The 25,352-nt window shown below is 41.2% G+C and overlaps 1 protein-coding gene across 2 annotated transcripts in view; it reads left to right on the forward strand.

The window, feature by feature from the left end:
• Positions 1-25,352, forward strand: part of GMPPA (GDP-mannose pyrophosphorylase A) — a 424,071-nt gene that overhangs the window by 187,791 nt on the left and 210,928 nt on the right. For both annotated transcript variants that reach the window (XM_044075874.1, XM_044075875.1), the window contains one exon: positions 10,682-10,816. In XM_044075874.1, coding sequence (XP_043931809.1) covers positions 10,682-10,816 — 135 coding nt within the window. The remainder of the gene's footprint in view (positions 1-10,681; positions 10,817-25,352) is intronic.

Raw genomic sequence — 25,352 nt, forward strand, 5'->3', positions numbered from 1 at the left:
GGTGACTAGTTGTTCCATTGCATTTGAGTTGATGAATTCCAGGAACTTTTGGGCTAGGGTGTTGGGGCTTGAGTAATGCACCCAGTCTATGTTTGGGTAGTTGAAGTCTCCCAATATGATGGTAGTTGGTGAGACATTCATATCCTCCAGTGTCTTCAGGAAGGCTGAATGGAGTTCCTGAAATTGTGAGGGTGGTCTGTAGCATGCTACAAGTTGTATAGCAGTTTTGCCTATGGTTAGTTGCACATGGATGGTCTCCGATGCTTCGTGCGTTGCCACTAACCTGGGGGTGTGGGTGTCTTTAATGAATATGGACACTCCCCCTCCTTTTGTGGTTTGGCCCAGGTTTTGGGGCCGAAATGCATGATATGAGGTATAACCTGGTAGGGCCGGGGTGCTCTCAGGAGCCTTGAACCAGGTTTCAGTTACTGCACAGACATCGATGCTCTCCATACTGAGGAGTGCTTCGAGAGCCTGCATCTTGAGATTTAGACTTCTGGCATTGAGAAGCATTAACCTTAGTTTTTTTCCTTTATTGTTTTCTAAGGTGGTGGGTTTGTCTTTTGAGCCTTGCCTAAAAAAGGCACTATGGGGGTGGCAAGAGCCTTAGCCAATATCCGGAAGCCCAGTGATGACAGGTGCAAGCTGTCCCTTGCGAAGGAGCGTGGCTTGTCCAGCATGTCATCCCAAGCAGACAGACATTGGATCCCCCTAGAATGACACCAGTAATTGAGCCAATTATTAAAGCTGATCATCTTGTCTTTGTATTGTGGCATCATTCTTGGTGAGGGCAAGATGCTGCTCAGGGTCAGGGTCATACCGGCCTGGGCTACATAATCAGAGAGCTCCTCTATGTCTCTTTTCATGTAGTCCAAGGAGGTACATCTCAGGTCATTCACACCGGCATGGACAATGACGGAGTCATATTTGTACTTGCTTTGGAGTGACCTGAGTGCTTGTGTTATGTGGCGGATCCTAGCTCCCGACAGGCAGCTCACTGTTACCCTCTCTTTGTTCAGCCTGGTAAGCGGGACGTCAGTGTGTCTGACTATAGAGTCACATATTACTAGTGTATCAGGCATGGTGTTTCGCCTTAAGGATTGTGATTGTTTGGCACACTGACTTTGTGTATTATGTGTTGCATGTGCAGAGTTTTGAGATGTTATTTTCTTGGATGTCTGCTTTGGGAGCCTCTGTTGTTTCAGTAAGTTTTTTATTAGAGCCTCCGAGTATGTCTTTGTGTTATTATGTGTTTGGTTTGCAGTTGTGGTTGGTTTATGTGAGACTAGGTTTGTTGTGTGTGTGGTTACCTTCTCCTCCTGTCTGGTCTTGCTAGTCCTGGGTTGAGAGAGTTCAGCCTCCAGTTTGGCTATAACATTGCATCTCTCACATGTGTTTGTGTTTGTTGGGAGGAGGAGAGGGTTGTCTGTGTACATGAGACAATTGTAACATTGTCTCAGGATTCCCAGATTAACCAGCTGAACTGGAGAGGACGTCAGTAATATACCACTCAACATGCCAGAATAATATAAGGGGGTGATGTGTAACTGGGTCAGAGAGAGGACTTTGAAGGGAAGTGGGTATTAGCACGGGTTGTAGGTGGATGTAGTGCTTACGTTAGTTTAAGGGTGCTTCACTTAAAAGAAAGGTTTTAGGAGCAAGTGCTAGGCTTATTATAAAGCGACTAGACTGATTTTGTTGAAAGTAGAGCTTTCTTAAGGGAAAAATTGAAGTGCAGACTTGGCCGAGCCAGGAATAGTTTAAGCCTGTTTAACCGGCGCTGCGCTATGCGCACAATCGTGCAAAGCCGCCAAACGCAGATTTTAAACAGGGAACTTCAAAAGAGCTGGAAATGGTCCAAAGCGACCAATTACTACAAGCTCTTGTACTGAGGTCACTCCTTCAGGGACAGATAGGCTGCTCAAGGCTCCCCACTCCCACTGGTGAGCAAAGAAACTTCCTTCTATCCAAGTAAGGCAATGAACAGCACAGGAACTACACCACAGTCCAGAATACAGCAAAGCCTGTATAATGGTCTAAACTAGTCGAGAAAGGCGGGAAAACAAGGATATTTTTTTTGTTTGTTTTTTAGGTTAGAAAGTACACAGAAATGCAGGAAAAACAGTAATAAATCACTTACACAGGCTAGCTCACTTTAGTGGGTAGCCTCAACAGTTAAATTTAACAATAAACTTTCGACCAAATGTAACTTTAAGTGCAGATAATGTACAATGCAAAAAACAGGTAATAAAGCAGTTTAAACTTGTTCAAAGTAAGAAATGGAAGGTCTCTCAGGTAAAAACAGCAAAAAAATACTTAGATCAGGAAAGTAGTCGCTTTTCTCAGTTCTCTGCTGCTAACACCACTCTGCAGGACCACGAGGAGCTGTTTCTGAGTAGTATAGCCAGAAAAAAAACGCTCAGGGGCGGATTTTAAACAGGGAACTTCAAAAGAGCTGGAAATGGTCCAAAACGACCAATTACTACAAGCTCTTGTGCTGAGGTCACTCCTTCAGGGACAGATAGGCTGCTCAAGGCTCCCCACTCCCACTGGTGAGCAAAGAAACTTCCTTCTATCCAAGTATACATAAGTATTTGTTGGCTTTGAGGGTTATCTGATAGGTGAAATTGGGTGACACCCCCCATACAAAAGCCCATTGCTTGCCTTCCCATGAACATCAACAGATATGCATATGGGGAAATATAGAGCAATAAAGTAAAGTTCTTCTGAATACTGCTTAGATGGCAGCCTTGGAGCAGCACATCTTTCCAGGAAGCTACCATGGTTAGGGGCATGCACGTTGAAAGCTTGTGTACTTCTTAATTTCATATCCTTTACCAGGGGAGAACCGCAACCACCGAAGTCACTAATTCTTTTCTGTTTGCAGAATTTTGATTTTGGTCCAGATTCACATCTGTGAAAAACTCTCACATTTAGAGGAAAAAGCAGCAAAGCTTTCCAAGTATATATGTGACTTCAGTATAATGATACAAGACTCACACCAGCATCCTGTTTATGAAGGGAGCACAATGTGATATACTACTATGAGAAGCAGTAGTTCAGCCAGCCAGCCATGTATATTTAAAGTAGGACCTCCTAACCAACCTTTCTATGAGGAGGAGGATGGCAGGGTTCAAAGCACTTAGCTGGATATTGGCAAGAAGGTCCTGCATGCAGCCCCAGGTGTTTAAAGAAACAGGGGGCAGACATTACCCAAAAACTTTCTCAATTTAAGTTTGTTCCAGTAACAGCCCTCTACCTCTGCTTGGTGAAACATATCCAAAACTGCAAATGTCCAACACAGCAGCCATCAGTCTCTGTGTTAACACCATTAACTCCTCAGGAACTTGGTGTGTAGATAAATCCAGGGTGGCATCCTGTGAGGAAGACTCCGCAAACATACTGGTCCACTGCAAAAACAATTAGACAAATGCTGTACAAGAAATCCATACAACCAAATATGGAGAACAGATGCTCTTTCATTCTCTTGGTCAAGGATGTTCCTGTATGATTTTTCACCCTTTCCAGTGGTTTCCTAGACACTTCTGAGGATTCAGAAATATTTATCATAAATTATTATGGTGAATCATTTTTGGCCCAGGCAGAATTGATTCTTACTTCATATGAAACTGGACAAGGGCAGTCATCACAAACTTCCTCACAAACTGGATTTTTACTCACAGGACAAGGGGAGTTTGATACACTGTGATATCAGGCAACTCCATCTGACTGCCTAATTCAGAAAACGCACGAAGTGTGGATATCCTTGTAAGGAATCTGTCCACCGCAAGAACATTTACCCTTCCTAACTGTCATAGAATGTGTGTGTGTGTGTGTGTGTGTGTGTGTGTGTGTGTGTGTGTGTGTGTGTGTGTGTGTGTGTGTATATATATATATATATATATATATATATATATATATATATATATTCATATGTATTTTTCTTTTACAGAAAAGGAAGGCTCACCATTGAGCATACTTATCTGTCCAAAACAGTAGCTGAAGCCGACTAATGATAGTCGCACCATTAAACTAATAAAGCCTGCATAAGCATATATTCTGCAAGGAAGTTCTGACTTTTTTACACCAGTGCATGTCTCTTATACCAGCACATAGTCTCATGATAAGAGCAGATGTACTGTGCATAAGGAAGAAGTCCAAAACTTTGCTGACTGTCCAAAATCCAGTACTCTTAGCAGGATATGTCCCATATAGTTATGATTACTGCAACAGTAATCTCTTTGAACATCTACTGTTATGGTAATTTAATTTATACAACTGAAGCTATTCAAAGTCATTCTTATAAAGTGAGTTATACTTTGGTATATTGTAGGTAAAATATAAATCTTCTTTGAAATACGAACACTTATGTACTTGGTTTTAAAGCATCAGTGGCACTGTTGCTCACTTAAGTTCTTAAAAACAGCATTACAAGATACTGGCTTAAAGACATCATTGACTTTGTTCCCAGCTTTTTATGGTCTTAAATAAACAAAACACATGCATATAGTTACAAATAGTTTTACTTCTTACAACTGTTTCCTATGGACTGTAAAAAGTGCTAAAACAACTTTTGTAGATATTTCTGAGATCATGTTTGTTGGTAGTCTTCTGGCGGCGCAGTGGTGCAGCGGTTAATGCTGTCGCCTCACAGCAAGAGGTTCTCCGGTTTGATTCTTGGCTGGGGTGCCTTCTGTGTGTAGTTTGCATGTTCTCCCTGCATCCGCGTGGGTTTCCTCCGGGTACTCCGATTTCCTCCCACATTCTAAAGACATGCTTCTGGAGCATTTCTCCCCGGGCCTCCACTGAAAACAGGATCTGTGGAACCTAGTCGGACTTTCCCGGTCAACAAATGTTAAACAAATAAATAAATAATAAATAAATAAAAAATAAAAATGATTTGCATTCATATTTGCATACATACATTCATGTTTGTTCAGGCAGTGTTTACTGTGTTAAGGGGAGACAAGACTGGATACATGATTATCTTATTATTTCAAGACAAGATTCTAAGGTCTGCCTTTCATGTGCTAACCTATCTATTATGCTTCTTATCACACTGTATAGCATAATGTGCACCTGTAAGGCTGTTTGCTATTATATTTTATACCACACAGTATGTTTTCCTTCCTATCTAGAACCACCACATATGATGTGCATGAACAAAAAAAACAAAAAAAAAAAAACTACAAAATATTGGCCAATCAGTTGAACAAAAACTATCACATGAGAAAATTCAAAACTCAAATCAGGAATTAAAAAAAACCTCTAAAAAATAAATATATGCATACATATGAATTACGTATATAAAAAATCAAAGCCTTGCCACCTTCACTGTTAAAAAGTTAGTAATAGAAATGTTTTAATTGATCCCAGGTGGGATGTCCATAGCTAACCTTTGCTGCCACATAAATACCCTAATTTCAGTTTTATTTCACATAAACTACCTCTGGGATTTTTTTTCCAGTTCTTTCTACATTCTAAAATCAGGGGCAGATAAGTGGTAACAAAAAGCAGAATTCTGAACAGGTAACTCCTTAGAAACACAGCTTAAATGACAGGAATTCTTCAGCAAATACATGTGTTGTTCCAAGAATTGTTTTAAAATAGTATCAATAAATATATCCATAGGTTGTTTCTTTCATACCCCTGTATCCACAACTGTCCGTAAGAGGAGTTTAGCAGTGTACTTGTGTACCTTGGGTATCCCAAATGTGGTCAGGGTAACTGGCTTCCCAGCATATAAAAACTTGAACATTGAAGCAGAAATACATTTTTGTATCAGTAAGTCACTTAAATATAAATCATTTCTTCTGTAAGAGATGTTTATCTCATTAATGGAGACTCTAAAGTGTTGATATAATTTAATAAGGCACTCATTTTTGCAGCATAGTCCACATTATCCATAATCACCTTCCCACCTCCCTTCATAAGCCTTATCATTCTATCCTGAGATAACAATTAAAGTTTTTTTTCCTGTATATATTGTTTTAACTACATAACAGGTGAAGTCTTATTTCTTCCACAGGAAGTTTATATTTCATGTTAATTGTACTGTGTTTGGCCTTTTGCCCAGTGGCATTCTCAAGTAGCCTTTCTTTGCAAGAGTAGATTAATAGTATTTTGATAGGCCAGTTTCCCATCAGCTTTACAGTTGGGATCATACTCTTGAAAACTCAGCCTAAGATTTAAGGCAACCAGATCAGACCTTAACAACAGGTACAAGGTTAAGCCCTATTCAGAGAATGAAAAAACAATTCATTGTCGGTGTTCACATGGCTATAATTAAAAACCTTAGAGATATTTCTACAAAAGGCAATAGTACCTGAATCCAGGCCACAACATTCTATCTCTTGATGGATCCTCTCCTATTGCATATCAGTCCATACTTCATTTGTTCTGTCCCCAGAGCAGAATTCTGATTCCTCATAACGTGACACAGTGGTGTGAACTCTAAAGGGTCTGCAGTATAATCCTCATTAGATGCACCTCATCCAAAATTACAGTCGTCAACACTGTTTGTTTTGTGTGTGAGGTGAGCCCCAAGGTTCTTTACAGACGCATGCTGCCTTGCCATTGTGTGCTGTAAGCAGCTTCTCATCATGGATGCAGTAGGAACCCGTGGTAATTTCACACTGGAGCAACCCAGTCCAGAGTAAAGTATGAGCAGCAGTGGTAAACACTGACCGTGCTTCTAGGTTAGATGTTGAAACAATGTGAACACAAATGGTAATACTAAAGTACTGAAATATTAATGTAACTCAAGCTAAAAGAGCTGCAGAAAAATATATGGAAAAAGTAAGGCTATGATTGCTAAGTGTTGAGTGTAGAGGTGGTGGTAGGGCAACAAAAACAACAGAAAATGACAGAAGAACACAAAGGGAACTGATAAGCATAGTAGGTTTGCAGAAAAAATGAAGGTGGTATGAAGCATACATACAGATTGTCTATTTTCAGGTATTTCAGATGACTATGTGAAACTTAGACATTATATGTGGGATACAGTAAAGTAACATGATATATAAACCCACACCATTTCTGACATCATTACAGTTTTATTTTTTAACTATACCTGTACTATAATGGAATGGGATGGAATATCAACCCTGAGGGAAATTTAACCCATTACCCTATTTAGTGTAATTATTTTAAACACAGCATTAATAAGGTGAGCCATTTCAAAAGTCATACTGAAAGGTTCAGGAAAACACATATTTGGGGAATATCACACAACAGCAGACTGGAACCTGAAGTCAAAAGACAGGTCTCGAGGGTTTTGAGCCCATGACTTTTTTCTGTGATAGTCTGTTTGACATAGCATTAACAAGGTAAGCCACTACAAAAGTCATAACTGAAGGGGAATAGCGAAACACATAGGTGAATTTTACCTAAAAAGAGACTGGAAGCAGAAATCAAAAGACAGGCCTCAAGGGAATTGAACATATAATCCTCTTCAGTGTCTGTCTGTTAAGCACAGCAGTAACAAGGTGAGTCACTGCAGAAGTCTTACTGAAGAGGTCAGGGAAACTCATATCAGGGGAGTGTTACACATGGATAGAATGGAGGCAGAAAAATAAAATGTATATAACTATGATGGGATAGGAACACCTCACTCTTTACCTTGACATTCTACAAAGCATGAACGAGCTGAGCCATAGAAGCAATCTGAATACAGTTATAAGCTTTACTCCATTCATATTTGACAGCTGCTGTGCGAAGATGATTAGCTAATTGTGTGTGACTAATGGAAGTATTGTTAGCACATGACTGATTTGACTTCATTTTTTTCTGTACCATAAGATGTACCATTTCTCATCTCTCATACTTGGGAATCAAGGGTGCTGTCCATGACCTAATGTGCACCATACAAGAAAATAATCATTTTATAAGCCCTTTTTGGGCATGTCTGTAGTGTGCTTATCAACATTTTGATCAGATTAAAGGTTGGAAATGGGAGTATAGGACAGATGGAAAGTCAAAGCAAGCAGTGGCTAGGACAGAAGACCAGCCAGTAAGGAATGAGCAGGATGGAGGATGGCTAGGTGGCATAAAGTTTTTTTTGTGGGACAGATACCCGTTGTTTTTAAGAGAATGGAAAGTTAGGGAAGAAAAGAAGAGTAAGGTAAGAAGAGTAGGTCAGGTAACTGGGAAAGGCAGACAAGACTAATAGGATGTGGGATAATATAGTAAGGAAGTTGAAACATAATTTTGAAGGAGACCTCAGACAAACAGAGGAAGTCAATGGTGAGGGGAAGATTGTCAAATCAATAGGGGTGGGCATGGACACATAAGGGAAGAGAATACCAGGTTGTGGGATAGGATTGGGTATTTTACAGATGTAGTCTCTGCCACCTGAAACACAGTGAGTCATTATTCATTACCCTGGGTACTGTCATCACTGGGTCCTGTCTCTGAGTGAAGCTAGTGCTGGGCAGGGACAGACTCAATGAGTCGAAGCATATCCTCCATCTGTCTGATGTAGGCATTCAACCTCCAGATGATATTCACCACAAACTCTACCTGCTACCAGTGTGTGGCAAAGGCATCACCTCTACTCTCACTGCTACATGCATGAGCCATTGTACCAGCTTCCACTGCAGAGCATCCTGGCACAGGTGCTGCAGGTAGGGCAGGAGGCGTAGAGGCAACTATGGCTGGCTGGGATCCAGATGTGTAGGGTGCTTCAGCTAGTGGTGGCACTGCTGCTGACACCTGTGGGGGTTGGGCGGCCTTGTCAGAGGGATGGGAGCAGGTTACTGTGCTGCTGCATGTAATAGTAAAACAAATGGAGGACAAGAGATAAGTGTATGCATGTGAAGGATAGTGACAGAGAGGGCATGGGAAGAGAAATGCAAACACAATGAAAACTACATTCTAACTACCATTTATAATGATACAGTTAAACAGAATACACTTTCTAAGGCATTAAATATTCATGGATATCAGAATCCTTTATACACTTTGCAAAGGTTAGCTTTCTTTATGCCGTAAGGGCAACTGCATATGTGCCACATTAATTAGCAGGGTCTGATACAGACTTTATTTATTTGTAATATATTCCACTTAAACTGAAACTGCTGGAATCTTAAGTATTATTTGTTACTGATGTTAAGTTGAATTAACTTTAGGTCAGTATGCTTGGGAGACGTTTATCATTCCTTTACTACAATGTGGTCCATTAAATTGTTTACTGCAAGTAAAAGGAAAAACAGAAAGAAATGATAGCAGAAGTTTGTACTCTGTAGGACCTCAACCATTACAGAAACGTTATACAAACTTGTCTTTGCCAGAAGCACTTAATTATCTGTGCTTATTCTGGAGAACAGTATCATACTTCTCAACTGTACATATTTTCACAGAATGTCCAGATTTTTGCCTCATATTTTTGGTCCATTTTTCATAAAATTCTGTTTTTCTGGAAAATTAGTGGCAAATGAAGTTAGAAAATAATGACAGACATTTGAGTTTCAGACTTCATACTATTCAGAAAACTCATGCTAATATAAAACCTATTATCCTATCAACTTTCTAAGTTTATAAGAGCATTATTTAAAAATTGCCCCTATTTTTGGGCCTTTGGCACACTTTTTCTTATTGCTTTGTCCAAATTTCTTGCTGCAAGAGGTTGAGAGGTATGATAATGTACATGAATTTTGTTTTTACAGACTTTATGAATATGAGCTTTCACTATGCTGTGCCACAAGCAAAATGTTCGACTTTGAAGAGTTTCTTATTTGGGTAACCAGTAGTGGGCAATGCAGTGCTGTTTTTGCTGCAGGTTGACCAAGTTTACTAAAAAGTAGTAGTTGTTTGTTGTTGTTTGTCTTTTCGGCTTTTCCCGGTTAGGGGTCGCCACAGCAGAACTCCGGTCCGCTAATGATTGGTAGTAGATTTTTTATGGAGCTGAGTTGCCAGCCCAATGCCACCATTCAGCGAAGGCACGCCCATTTACACATCTCTTTCGGAGGCCACTCGACCGCGGGGAGGGCATGCAGACTCCACACAGGAGGCACTCCAGCCATGAATCGAACAGGAGAGCCTCTTGCTGTGAGGCAACAATGCTACCGCTGTACCATAGTATTTTTTGAAATGCCAAGTATATGCACTGACCTTTTGTGTTTTTTAGGTAATGACTAAGATCCTTTGAATCACCATGGAAAAATGAAATTAAAAGGAAGAAAATGAACCCCTCTTACTAACCAAAACTGATAGTATGGAAATCAATAATGAAAATAAATGCATTACATTTACACATCAATACCTCTTAGCTGTTCAAAAGTTTGCCCAAAATTTTGTTTTGGTCTCCCCAAAACAGTCATAATTTCAGTGGGATCTACTTAGACAAAAAAGTAATTTATGAATTTTTGATAATCTTTTATGTTTTTTTTTTTTTTTTTTTTTTTTTTTTTTTTTTATAACTTGTTGAACTAGAACTGTTATCTTTTCACCTTCAACTAAAATGCACTGTTATGTGCATGTTGTGACCAAAAGTATTCTTGCTAGGTCTTGATTTTTGTTGAAGCTGGGCCAGTACATGTTTACTAATCCTGTTACACTTTACAGTACCACCTACAAATAAGGGTCCCTTTTACCACCGGTTTCCTTTTTGAATGCAGTATTTTTTTAACTGTTCTTTACTGAAATTTTGATTAAGAAAGAATCTTGGTATTTTGTCTTTTAGAGAGGAAAACACGAATGGCTGGCAGCGTCCAGAAAGCATTCGATTAGAACAAGATATCTTCACAGCACTGGCCAGTCATGGTAAACTCTTTGTCTATAAAACCAATGGCTTCTGGAGTCAGATCAAATCAGCAGGGTATGCAAAGTTTGTTTCTGTTCAGATCGGTGTATGATTAAAGTGTTATCCTAACCAAATGGTTTGTAAAATACATTTGTTGTATGTTTTACCTTGTGCAGCATTTTGAGAACTGTGTCAGCAAATACACAAACAGCATCCACTGATCTGCCATGAAGAGAAGAGTGAACAATCACAAATGATTCTATTCCTTAAGGCAAGCAAGGGCAGTATAGGATTAGGGATTGAGGGCAGATTAAGGATGTGAAGTTCCATGGGGGGGGGGGGGGTAGGATTATGGACTCTAGTCAGTCAGTAACAGGTTATTCATTCATATTAGATCTTGGAATGTTTTAGTAAGTCAAGTTATACAGAAATGTGTTAGAAGAAAATTTCATAGCAGTATTGTATGTAATTTTACATGTTATGGGGGGGGGAGTTGAGTGGCAGTACCTATAAATTTTGTAGAATTCATTGTTGTAGAAACATTAAAATAAGTTGAATTTACTACTCTTTGGCATAATCTGCCTTAACTCACTGAAGCCTAAAACACCATATTTGTATATTTCCCATTTACAACCATACTGCCTTATGGCATCCAGAACTTTTTTAGGTCTGGCTTCTTTAACTAATTGACTTACTAGCGAATAACAGACGGTATTATAAAGGGCAGGGAGCTATTAAAATGACGCTTAGATTTTCATCTAGTATGATCTACAGCTGAGAAATTAATCTTTGCCATTTATTATTCATATTTTCATAACTGCAATTTAATGAGGTATAGGGTGTGAATCACCAGTGAGGGAGACAGGACAATTAACTGAAATGAAAATGCTGGGTTATATTTCACTATACAGGAAATATTGCTAGTTGTTTGTTAGTAATTATGAAATGTGCAAAAATGGGAAACAGGGTTGAGGATGGATGGATGAAAAAATAAGCAATATTTCCATATGTGTGTAATACCTCAAAAAAACAGGTGCCTTACAAACTCTTAAAGGACATTAGGTGAAACGTTAAATGTTGTTGAAGAAATCTGTCATTAATTTGCAATGTAAGTTGTACATCTTGAGAGAGATCCAATATTATTTGTATTCCTGATTAATACAGTTAAACATATGTTTTAATATTTCTGTAAATATCTCTGCAAACATGCAGGAATTTCTTGTTGTCATGTGAAAGCTGATGTCTGCTAATCAAAAATGTTCTAACACTATAGGTCTAGATTGAATAGTGACGTTTAAAAATATAATTTGAGGGTTGTGTGCATTATAATATATTACAGCATTTCTGTAAAAGACTATGAATGCAGTGACTATTATCACTGTAAGGAATACTTATTGCTGATAGCATTGCTATTTGTACAATTTAATAACTTTTATTGCTCACAAAACATTTACAATTGTTTATAATTTTTCAAGATGTGTGTAGGCTGCTAGAGTTAAGAGTTAACTAGGTGTAGGAGTTAATTTATTTTATTTATTTATTTTACATTTGTTTACTGGGAAAGTTCAACTGGAACGTGGTCCATTTACAGCGGAGGCCCGCGGAGAAAAGCTCCAGATCAAATAATATGTACACTGGTAATTTTACAATCAAAAGAATAAAATCTTACAATCAGTATAACATTTACAATGTTTTTTTTTTTTCAAGCAAACTTAATTTAAACATAGTAGACCCCGTTTGGCAGAAATTGGGAGAGAAAATCTCCAGATTTACCAGTGCTATCAAAAGATGTATCACAAAAGACATAACAATTTACACATAGTAGGCCCTGTATGGCAGTGTTTGGCAACAGTATTAAAGAGAAAGTGAGCAGTGAAGAAAGGAATGTAGGAAGGATTGCTGGAGAGCAGGAAAGCATTATGTGATGCAAGGACAGAGCCAGGATTGCAAGAGGTGTGACTTAAGTAACTTTTTAAACAGTAAGATAGATGATGCAGAAGAGATATTTTGGGGGAGGCTATTCCATTTCCTAGCGATTGTATGAAAGAAAAGAGCTTTCCCTGCAGTATTGTTGGCTTTGGATATGCAGAGCAGGGTTTTGTTAGATGAGCGTAGTGGACGGTTTGCTGAATATTGGTTCAGTAGTTGGTTTAGGGCTGGAGTTTTGTGGGGATTGTTTAGTATGTTAAAGGTGAGCACTAGTTGGTGGTAACTGATTACTTGAGGGAGTTCTAACCACTGTAGCTCCTTTAGGACATGGCTTCTAAAAGTAGAGTTATTTGCGAATTTTGCAGTCTTATTGTAACAAGATTCTAGTTTGTCTAGGTCTGTTTAATAAGGCAACCTTATTAGTCTGTACCAACAAAGCACCCTTTATAGCCTTCTAACCCTAGTAGACAGCATGGATGTGCAATTCCGTAACTTCTCTGTAGCCAGCTTGGTGGATGCGGGCATCTTGAGACAATGTAGCAATTTTCATGTTTACCAACAACCACTTAATCCTTAAAAAATGGACAACAGTATGTGAGAGGTGTATGTACACAGTAACATTGGAGGCTTAACACTTGCTTACAAACACACATTAGATTATCAGAACCACCCACACAACACACAAGAAGCTCACAGTGCATATGCAGTAACAGTGATATATTCTTGATTAAGTTTTGTCTGAACATAAGAGGCAGTGTTTCTCATTGTCTGAGAAGATGGGTAAGATTGGCTTTGTGGTTTCTAGAGTTTATCTTACACACACATGTATAAATCACCCTGTTATTGTCTTTACTTGTTTTTTCTTGCCGTTCTGAGATGTATGCCTTTCTCCTGTCCATGCTGGTCACTGCATCCACATGTAGGTGTAAGTGTACCATCTTACTGTCAACAGATAATGTTTCTTCAGTCTCGGCGGCAGAGGGATAGGTAGCCCAGTAGGTTATCATATGCTGCCGAAATCCTGTTATTATGATGTGAAATACAGTGGAAGTCGTGACACCCCTGCCCTGACCCAGTAATCAAGGAGCCTCAATCCTCACCACTGGCAACAGCTAGGGGATGTACACTTTGGGAGGATGACAAGTATACACACAGTAAAATGCAAATTCTCATAAGAGCACACAGAGATCAGAGTTGGTCTGGGTTGGTTTCCCCTTCTTTCTTCAGATCCCCTGTAAGACCCTCCACTAACACAGCTATAGGGTTAAGATCTCAGTTGACAGGCCAATCCAAGACCTCCAGCACCCTCTCTGTCGAACCATTGCTTCGTATCCCTGCCCAAGTAGCTGACACACACATGCACTTTGAGATTTGATTTATATACAAACACACACACATACACACATACACACACACACACACACACACCTGGGAAGGTTGGCATATGTTTGCTAGCTATGCTCCCTTCTGCCCAGACTGTAAGGTAGATGTCCTTCAAGGATGCATCTGCAGTCTTTACAAATGGGTTGTCCTGTCATCAGGCAGCCCTTCGGTCGGCCGGATTCCAAAGTCTAGGTCTGGCTTCGGCTGGTATCGCACTTCACCCGACGTCATTGCGGCAGTTCTTCGGGTATAAAGGCATCAGCCGACACCATTTTCCTCAGTCTTTCTTGCCGCGTGGCGCCTGAAGCAGAAGCTGTTCGCAAGTGCCGGTCGGTCAGATCCAGAGATTACTACTACCGAATATTACTTCGAAGACTTCTAAAAAGCTAAGTACCCCGTTGGGGACTCTTTCTTGCCTCAGCCGATGTCAGAGAAAGTGAATAACTGTTTATCTTGTGGGAAACAAATACCTCATAAAGATTTCCACTCCTATTGCATACATTGTTTAGGCCCAGACCACGACGTAGCAGCTTGTCTAGCCTGTGCTTCTTTTAACCGACGGACGCTTAGACGTCGGTCGGAGTTTGCTGAACAGATTTTCGGCTCCAATTTTGCATATATTTATGCCGTCGGATCCTCCGACTACGCAAATTACCAAAAAACGCAAAGAAAAGGACCGACACTCGCGGTCCGCAGTTTCGGCCGAAACCGCGGTTAAGCAAACCGCGAGTGTCTCGGTTTCGGCCGAAACCGAGCAAGCGGTTCTTTCTTCAGCCGAAATCATGCCTTCTACCGAGGCCTCTTCTAACCTGGTAGAAACGGCTTCTGAAATCCAACCTTCTGTTGCGGTTTCACAGGATTTATCAGACACCATTCCCCTGGATATTTCAACCCCTGCACGTGGAGCTGCTAGGCCTCCTGCAGCAATGTCTATTAAGGCCTTTGCCAGGGCTAAAGCAGCCAAAGCATCAAAACGGTGCCTGCCAAGCCCCCCTCTCACAGGCCCAGCACCAGCTCCCATATGCTTACTTTGGCTGAGGATCTCATCTCTTTAATTCGTGGAGCCCAGCCTCATCCAGACAGGGCCTCTCTCCCTCCTCCAGAAAAGAGGCCTAGAGCAGAGCCCCCTGAGCCAGTATCCACAGATGATTCCTCTGATGACTCAGAACATACAGACCCTCCTGAGGCTGCTTATTCTCCTTACGAAGACTCTGATGCTGAGGAGTCCATCCCTTCAGCCTCTCCTCCTGAGGAATTTTCCTTTGGGGAAACCTTGCATGCTATGAGGGAACAATTTCAGTGGCAGGGCCAAGATTTCTCAGACTCCAGAAAAAGGCTTAGGATCTTTCTACATTTGCCTCAGCATAGGCCTTTAGCTATACCTCCAGTGCTTTCTGTTGTTGATGATGCATTTAATGATGCTTGCACTGCTCCTGATTCATTACCTCCGGCTCCTGCTAAGCCTGATAGGTTCTACAGGGTCCCGGACACTCATCACCATTTATATAAGGCTCCTTTTGCAGATCCAGAGACTATCTCCCAGGGTCCTAAAACTGTAGCAGCTACTTCCACTAAAAACCCCCTCCCCTCTGAAAGGGAATCCAGGTCCTTAGAGATGGGGTAAAAAAGTTTACACCTCTGCTACTTTGTCAGCTAGAGCTTTGAACTGCCAATTTCATATGATTCAATATCAAGAGTTTATGCTTGACCAGTTGACTAAAAAGCTGTCCTCTGAAGAATCTTTAGATAAGAAATATGTTCAAGAAATGGTACATAACATACAGCAGGTTAGTAACCATTCTTTAAAATGTGGCTATGATGCACTGGAGGCTTCCTTTAGATCAGCCATGACTGGCACAGTTATCAGGAGGCATGCATGGCTGAAAGAACAGGCATTACCAGACCATGTCAAATCGAAGCTTTTGGATGCACCTATGGACAAGGTCAATTTATTTGGTTCCCCTGCAGCAGGTACTAAAAAAGATGGAAGAGAAGGCAAAATCTGTACAAACAGTGAAAGATTTCTTACAAGTTCAACCTCCAAGGTTTAGCAGGAACTGGCCCTCCAAGAATTGGTCCTTTCCGGACTCCTCTAGGGCACAAAGAGGCAGGAATAGGCGCTCGAGAGGCAGAAACCAAACCAGGGGTGCCTACAGGGGACGCCAGTGGCAAGGTAACAACCAGCGAGGCACGGATGCAGCCACCACCACTACAACAACTCAATCACAGTGACTTGGCGGTGGCACCGCCTACCAGGGAACAACTGGAAGCACCCTTAGGCGGAAAGCTAACCTTATTTTCAAAGAACTGGCATTGCATCACAAGAGAAAAATCGATTTTGCAAACTATAGACCAAGGTTAAAGGTTCCATTTCCATACTCTACCAGGAAAGAGAGGAATGCCAAACCTGCCACCTACTCAAAGGACAGAAGCTCTAAAGCAAATATCTCAATTATTAAGAATGAGAGCTGTGGAAAAGGTACCATCTTTGGAGCAAGGAAAGGGATTTTACTCCAGACTCTTCCTGGTACCAAGAAAAGAAAACAAATGGAGGCCTATTCTAGACCTGTCCGCTTTAAACACATTCCTCATTGTTCCAAAATTCAAAATGCTGACCCTACAGCAGCTTCTTCCCATGCTGGGCAAGGAGTCTTGGCTGGTAACTCTAGATCTCAAGGAGGCATACCTGCACGTCCCCATAAGACCAATTTGCAGAAGATACCTCAGATTTCTTGCAGGATCAGAGCATTATCAATTCTCAGCATTGCCCTTTGGCTTATCTACTGCGCCCAGAGTGTTCACGAAATGCCTGGCATCAGTAATCGCTCATTGCAGACTTCAGGGGATTCAAATCTATCCCTACCTGGACGACTGCCTGATACAAGCGGACAACAAAATCAAACTAGCAGAAGACCTACAAAGAGTCATTTACCTGCTGCAAGCCCTGGGATATACAGTCAATATAAAAAAGTCAAGGCTGATTCCATCCCAAAGAATAACCTTTCTGGGTGCAGAACTGGACACATCAAAACAAATGGCATCCCTAACTGCAGAAAAGAAAGAGCAGCTTCCTCTCTACTTCTTGGCATTAACAAAGCAGAACCATCTAACTGCAAGAAAAGTGCTGCAAGCTCTAGGCTTCATGGCATCCTGCATAATACTGGTCCCTCATGCCAGGCTGCATATGAGAAAGCTACAATGGTACCTAAAGAATTTGTGGTCTCAACACAAGCACAGCCTAGAAACCAAAATTCCAATGATTCCCTGCCAGAAGAAAGAGTTCCTATGGTGGGCTCAGGCCTGCCAATCAAACTCAGGATTGCCCTTCTCCAACACTATTAACTTAAACCGTAACAACAATAAACTTACATCCTCACTTTTCATAGACCTTTCAAAAGCCTTTGACATGGTTAATCACACACTTCTCATGTACACTCTAAAATCTCTGGCCTTGGAGCCTTCTTCCCTTACCTGGTTTTCTTCCTATCTTGCTAATCGTCAGCAAGCTGTACTCTGGAAAAATTCTCTCTCTACTCTCCTTCCCATATCTTTAGGAGTACCTCAAGGGTCTATCCTAGGCCCTCTTCTCTTCTCTATCTTTATTAATGACCTTCAATCATCTCTTCCTAATACTACCTGCATACAATATGCAGATGACTCCACTATAATCTGTACTGCCACTTCTCAAACTGAACTCCAGCTTCAAACACAATCAGCCTTCTCAACTGTTGAACAGTGGTTCTCCAACCGCTGTCTACTCCTTAACCCCAAAAAAACTAAATTATTACTCTTCCCACCCACCCGTAAATCTACTTTGACAAACTTCTGTATTACTTCAACTGACAACACAATAATCTCTCCTGACTCCTCAACCAAACTTCTTGGTGTTATTATCGATAATAATCTCAACTATGATTGCCATATCAACACTACAATAAAAGCTGTTAATAAAAAGATTGGATCCTTGTACAGAATAAAGCCCTTCCTCACACCTGAAGCTAGGATAACCTTAGCCCAAACACACCTTCTCTCTACCCTTCTGTATGCTTCATCTATTTACACTAATCTTTCCAAAAGTAACCTTAAGAAACTTACTACATCTTACCACAATATTGCCCGCTTTGCCACCTCCTCCCAATTCAGAACACATCACTGTATAAACCTAAAGCAACTACACTGGCTGGAACTCCCTAACAAGCTCATCTTTCAACAACTCTTAATAGCTTACAAAATTCTACACCAACCTTCTAAAACACCAGCTCTTTCCAACCTCCTGACTCCTTATATCAACCTGAAACAACTACGCTCCTCTGATAAGTCACTTGTTAATAGTACCAAAATTATGAATTCAGCAGGCAATTCCCTTTTCTCTAACTCAATAGGCAAAATATGGAATAATCTTCCATCCACTCTGTCTTCTTTGCCTACTCTTCAACTATTTAAGAAACAACTTTCCATAGACCTTAATAAATTCTGGCTTTGCTCCTGTACCAACCCAGACTAGCCTGTAGACACCCTCCTATTTGTTATAAACCCTTTCAACCACTTCGTTTTCATCTTTTACTTCAACTGAGTTATTATCTCTTTGTTGTAAATATTACTTAACTCACAAAAAAAAAAAAAAAAAAAAAAAAAAAAAACATTTTTGTGTTTAGATATTATATTGTTTTGCTAGTTCTAACCTATGACCTCACTTAATTAGTTAAGATATTTAATATTTGTACTTACATTTCTTCCCTTTCTATAATACAATTGTATTTCCTATAACTGTTTCAATCCTCTGGAGCTTTTCTCCCCGGGCCTCCACTGAAAATGGACATTAATCCAGCTGGACTAGCCCGGTCAACAAATGTAAAATAAATAAATAAAATAAAATAAAAAGTCAACCAAGACAAACCATCACGACAGATGCCTCAGACCTCGGTTGGGGGGCACACATGCTGGACAAGTGCATTCAAGGCCTATGGACTCAAGACCAGCTGCACCTGCACATAAATCTAAAGGAAATGATGGCAGTAAAATTGGCAATCCAGGCATTCAGACCATTTCTCCAAGAAGGTCAGTTGATGATAAGGACAGACAACACCACAGTTATGTGGTACATCAACAAACAGGGAGGCACACACTCATATCCTCTATGCCGGCTGGCACTGGACCTATGGGATGTGGCTCTGAGCTACAACATTCAGTTACAAGCAATTTATGTACCAGGGAAGGAAAACATTCTAGCAGACATATTAAGCAGAACTACTACAGATGCCCACAAATGGATGCTGCATCCGGACATCTTCAAAGCCATCACAAGAGAATGGGGATTACCACAAATAGACTTGTTTGCATCCCCACTCAATCACCAGCTAAAGAAATTCTGCACAAGGATGTACCACCCACTTGCTTGGAAGGTGGACTCCCTATCTTTCAGTTGGAAAAACCTGATAGCATACGCATTCCCACCACTTCCTTTGATGCACAAGGTGCTTCTGAAGATCAAAGAGGAACGTCCGAGGATCATTCTGATAGCTCCAGACTGGCCAAGACAACATTGGTATCCATTGCTGAGGAGCATGTCCTGGGAACAAATATGGACACTGCCCCTGATCCCATTACTGTTAACACAGAACAACTACAACATCCTGCATCCAAACCTGAAAACTCTGCAGCTAACTGCCTGGAACATTACATGACAACAATTAACCCAAATTTATCCCAAAGGGTTAAGGACATAATCCTGGAGGCTCGAAGACCTTCAACAAGAAAGAATTATGCAGCAAAATGGAAAAGATATCTCACTTGGAGTACTGCAAAGGGGCAAGATGTGACACTGGTGAACATAGCCAACATCCTGGAGTACTTGGCAGAGCTCTTCCATACAGGCCTGTCCTATTCTTCCATCAAGATACATGCCTCAGCTATTTCAGCAGAATACAGATTGGATCCTCCTGTCTTCTCGCATCCTCTGCTCAGACAGTTTCTGAGAGGAATTAAAAATGTGAAACCTCCCAGGAAACCTCCATTACCAGCATGGGACTTGAACTTTGTGCTAGAAAAATTGACACTTCCCCCTTTCAAACCAGCAGCAACAGCAGAATTACAATACTTATCCTGGAAGACTGCATTCCTGCTGGCAATAACTTCAGCAAGAAGGGTCTCTGAACTACAGGCATTAATGGCAGTGCAACCCTTCCTGATCTTCCATCAAGATAGAGTGTCCATGAGAACAAATCCTACATTTATGCCTAAGGTGGTATCCAGAGTCTTTAAATCAGGCTATCCACCTTCCTACATTCTTCCCCAACCCACAGAACAGGGGAGAAAGGCTACTACATACCTTGGATGTGCATAGACAATTACGCTACTACCTGGACAGGACAAAAACCAATAGAAAAACTGACCAGCTTCTGGTAGCATATGCAACAGGGAAGGAAGGAAAACCAATTTCAAAACAGACAATCTCCAAATGGATAGGAAATTGCATTAGATTTTGTTACTCCTACCATGGAAAGAAAACTCCTGAGAACATCAGGCCTCACTCCACAAGGGCTACAGCCACTACCACAGCTTTCTTACGAGGAGTGGCTACCAAGGACATTATAGAGGCTGCTACTTGGACCTCCGTGCATACATTTGCCAAGCATTATAATTTACCTTTATACTCTAGATCCCGAGCTGGTTTTGCCACTGCTGTTTTGCAAGGGATCCTAACTACGCCATAATCTCTACTCATTTCCTCCTCCCCTAGTTTAGCTATGGTATTCTACCCATTTGTAAAGACTGCAGATGCATCCTTGAAGGACATAGTACAGTTTTGTACCTACCATAAATGTAGATGTCCGATAGGAATGCATCTGCAATCAGGATTACCCTCCCTCCTTCCCCTCTGAGGTACTCCTAGGGTATTTGCCAACCTTCAGCTAGCTTGGGGGGGATCTATTATGGTGTATTTGTTTGTATATATGTACATACATGCTTATTTTGTGTGTTTGCTCTCTACTATTTGGAAACTTTGGCATTTATCCAAATTTAGCCATCCAAGAGAGCACCTGGCATCTGGGGCAAGAAACACTGAGGAAAATGGCATCGGCTGATGCCTTTATACCCGAAGAACTGCCGCAATGACGTCGGGTGAAGTGCGACACCAGCCGAAGCCAGACCCAGATTTTGGAATCCGGCCGACCGAAGGGCTGCCTGACGACAGGACAACCCATTTGTAAAGACTGCAGATGCATTCCTATCGGACATCTACATTTATGGTAGGTACAAAACTGTACTTTTCCACTGCCACCAACCCCTACATATCAGCTACTATAAGGCCCTTACAAAGGGTGTCCAATCATACTGTGTAATGTTACTATTATACAAATGGTAGTCTGACCAAGACTTGCAAGGCTATTTAGGATTGACCTGTACAGTGTCACCAAATACATATGCAAGTACTGTAAGAGCTTAAACATGTCTCACAAATATCAGCCACAAAGATAACTTTAAATATATTTAATAATAAATAATAAAAGAACAAGATGATACTCAGTCAATAAACACATTAACTTAAGAGTTCAAAATGACAGGAAATATTTTAAAACAACATTGCAGGACAGTCTCAAATAAATACAGAAAACATCTAAACTAATCTTTTCTATATTCCTATATATATATAAAAGAGATATTATGCCCCAAGTCTTACTTACAAAGCAAGGCAAGTGCAGATGGTGACGACGAGTGGATGTTTTTGCTAGGTCCAAGACAAAAATACAGTGTGTGTCTCTCTCTCTCTCTCTCTGTGTCGCTCTCTCTCTCTCAGAGAGTTCTTAAATTAATATTAAATATTACTGCTGAGCTAGCTTGGATGACATCACTCTTTGTCACTTGATTCAGTTCCCAAGCTTAACAGAATTTAACATCTCTGTGTGAGGAAAAGCATATCTCTCAGGTCTTTGCAGCTGCTAAGAAATCATAAAGCAATAAAATGTTTTTACATTTGAAACCTAGTAATTATTTATCTTTCAAGACAATACAAACACTTCTAGCTTTAGACATTGTGTCTGCTACTGAACTGAAACCGAGAGATAACATCTTTTGTTTATGGCCCAGCTATAAAGTACCTTAACCTCGACTATTCTTAAGTTTTGCAGGTTAATCACACTCAAGTGTGCTAGCCACTTAAAAGCATTTATAGCATTTACTGTCTGTTTTTTTCCTTGTCTCTGTAAAAAAAAAAAAAAAAAAAAATCTCTTGTTTTCCCACCTTACTCAATTAGAGTAGTCCAGTTTCAGAGTTGCTGATCCCTGGGCTTTGTTTTTAGTTCCTGTTACTGATCCATTGCCTTATTAGGAAGGAGGGAAGTTTCTTTGCTTACCAGTGGGAGTGGGAAGCACTGAGCAGCCTTTTTGTCCGAATTGGTGAAGTTTCAGCCAGAAACTAGTAGTCCATTGGTCGTTTTGGGCCAATTCCTAGCTCCTTTCAGCCCCCTGCTATAAAACACGCTAAACACGCGTTTTCCAGCTTGTACCAACTCAGCACAGATCCTCGTGGTGGCCTGCAGAGTGATCCAAGCAGCAGAGAGCTAAAAGAGTGACTTGCTACCAGATATAAGTATTTTTTGTGGCTTTCCCACTGTTATTAAGCTAGCGACTGCATTTCGCCTGTTTTACTGCTACTTTAAGTGATTTCTGCATTTTACACTGTTTATTGCACTTTAAGTTACTAATTGTTGCAAATTGTTTCTGTAGGCTACACACTAAAGTACGCTAGCTGATTTACAGCATTTATAGCATTTACTGTCTGTATTTTTTTCCTTGTCTCTGTAATAAAACAAAAAAATCACTTGTTTTCCCACCTTACTGAACTAGAGTAGTCCAGTTTCAGAGTTGCTGATCCCTGGGCTTTGTTTTTAGTTCCTGTTACTGATCCATTGTCTTATTAGGAAGGAGGAAGTTTCTTTGCTTACCAGTGGGAGTGGGAAGCACTGAGCGCCTTTTGTCCGATTTGGTGAAGTTTCAGCCAGAAACTAGTAGTCCATTGGTCGTTTGGGCCAATTCCTAGCTCCCTTCAGCCCCTGCTATAAAACACGCTAAGCGTTAGCTCAGAGTTGCCACTGTTGCACACAAGAGCAGCGGGTAAACAAGGTTAAACTATTCGGGACATCTAAATTCCACTCTTCAAATTTTCCCTTAGAACTACCTTCCTCAAGCTGTACTGCTGATCTAACCAGCATATCGTATAACTGAAAAGTTCATCTCTACTTGATTCCCAAGTAGACTATTCTCTATCTGTAAAGCCTAGCACTTACTCCTACAGTACTTGCACCTTGATAAAGCACTCTTATTATAGATAGTACCCCACCAGCCTAAAACCCACTTCCCCTGGAGTCCTTTGAAAGTCTCTTTATCTACTACTTCTAGTATGTCGAAGGATCAGTTGCTAGTGTCCTCTCCAGCTCAACTGGTGAACCTGGGAATATTGAGGCAATGTTACAATTGCCTCATGTACACAGACAATCCTCTCCTTCTCCCACAAAACACAAATACATGCGAGAGATGCAACTATACGGCCAAACTGGAGGCTGAGCTCTCTCAACATAGGACTGGCAAGACCAGACAGGAGGAGAAGGTAACCACACACAATACATACCCAGTCACACATGGTACCATCACAACTTCAAATCATACACATACTCACACAAAGACATACTCGGAGGCTCTGATCAAAAATTTACCAAAACAGCAGAGGCCACCAAAGCAGACACCCAAACAACTACCACCTCACGACCCAACACATGCAACACATAGACCACACAGTCAGAGTGTCAAACAGTCACAGCCCTTAAGGCCAAACAAAATGCCAGACACACTTGTCATTGGTGATTTCATAGTCAGACACACTGACGTCCCGCTCACCAGACTGAGTAAGGAGAAGGTCACAGTAAGCTGCCTGTCGGGCTAGAATCCGCCACATAACGCAAGCACTCAGGTCTCTCAACAGCAGGTACAAGTACGACTCAGTCATTGTCCACGCTGGTGTCAACGACCTGAGACGTACCTCCTTGGACTACATGAAAAGGGACATCGAGGAGCTCTCTGATTATGTAGCCCAGGCAGGTATGACCCTGACCTTGAGCAGTATCCTACCTTCACCTAGAATGATGCCACAATACAGTGATAAGATGATCAGCTTTAATAATTGGCTTAAATTCTGGTGTCATTCAAAGGGATCAATGTCTGTCTGCCTGGGATGACATGCTGGACAAGCCACGCTGCTTCGCAAGGGACGGCTTGCACCTGTCACCCCTGGGCTTCCGATATGAGCAGTATCCTACCTTCACCTAGAATGATGCCACAATACAGTGATAAGATGATCAGCTTTAATAATTGGCTTAAATTCTGGTGTCATTCAAAGGGGATCCAATGTCTGTCTGCCTGGGATGACATGCTGGACAAGCCACGCTGCTTCGCAAGGGACGGCTTGCACCTGTCACCCCTGGGCTTCCGGATATTGGCAAAGGCTCTTGCCACCCCCATAGTGCCTTTTTTAGGCAAGGCTCAAATTCTAAACCTACCACCCTAGAACACCAAAAGGAAAAATCTAAGGGTAATGCTGCTCAATGCCAGAAGTCTCAATCTCAAGATGCACGCACTCGAGGCCCTTCTCAATATGGAGAACATCGATGTCTGTGCTGTGACAGAAACCTGGTTCAAGGCTCCTGAGAGCACCCCAGCACTAACAGGTTTCACCTCATATCATGCGTTCCGGCCCCAAAATCCGGACAACACCAAGAAAGGAGGGGGGTGTCCATATTCATAAAGGACACCCACACCTCAAGGTTGGTGGCAACGCACGATGCATCGGAGACCATCCAGGTGCAATTAACCATAGGCAAGACTGCTCTGCAATTTGTAGCATGTTACAGGCCACCCTCTCAAACTCAGGAACCTCACATGGCCTTCCTGAAAACATTGGTGGGGATAAATGTATCTCCAAACACCATCATACTAGGTGACTTCAACTACCCTAATATAGACTGGGAACACTACTCAAGCCTGAACACTCTAACCCAAAGATTCCTGGAGTTCATAAACTCAAATGCCATGGAACAACTAGTCACCATCTCCACAAGAGGAGAAAACATACTTGATCTCATCATCACGAACATGGGATCAAAATGTTCAACACCGGAAGTATACCCCTCACTGGTGAGATCAGATCATAAACTAATCTCGCTGGAGGTCCTCATCCCGCCCCACCTGAAACAAAAAAGACCACAGTGAAAAACTTCTCAAAAGCCGATTTCACACTTCTAAAAAC

The sequence above is a fragment of the Protopterus annectens genome, chromosome 6.part1, assembly GCF_019279795.1.
Source record: "Protopterus annectens isolate FY-2018-M chromosome 6.part1, PAN1.0, whole genome shotgun sequence".
In the NCBI taxonomy this organism is placed as follows: domain Eukaryota; kingdom Metazoa; phylum Chordata; order Ceratodontiformes; family Protopteridae; genus Protopterus; species Protopterus annectens.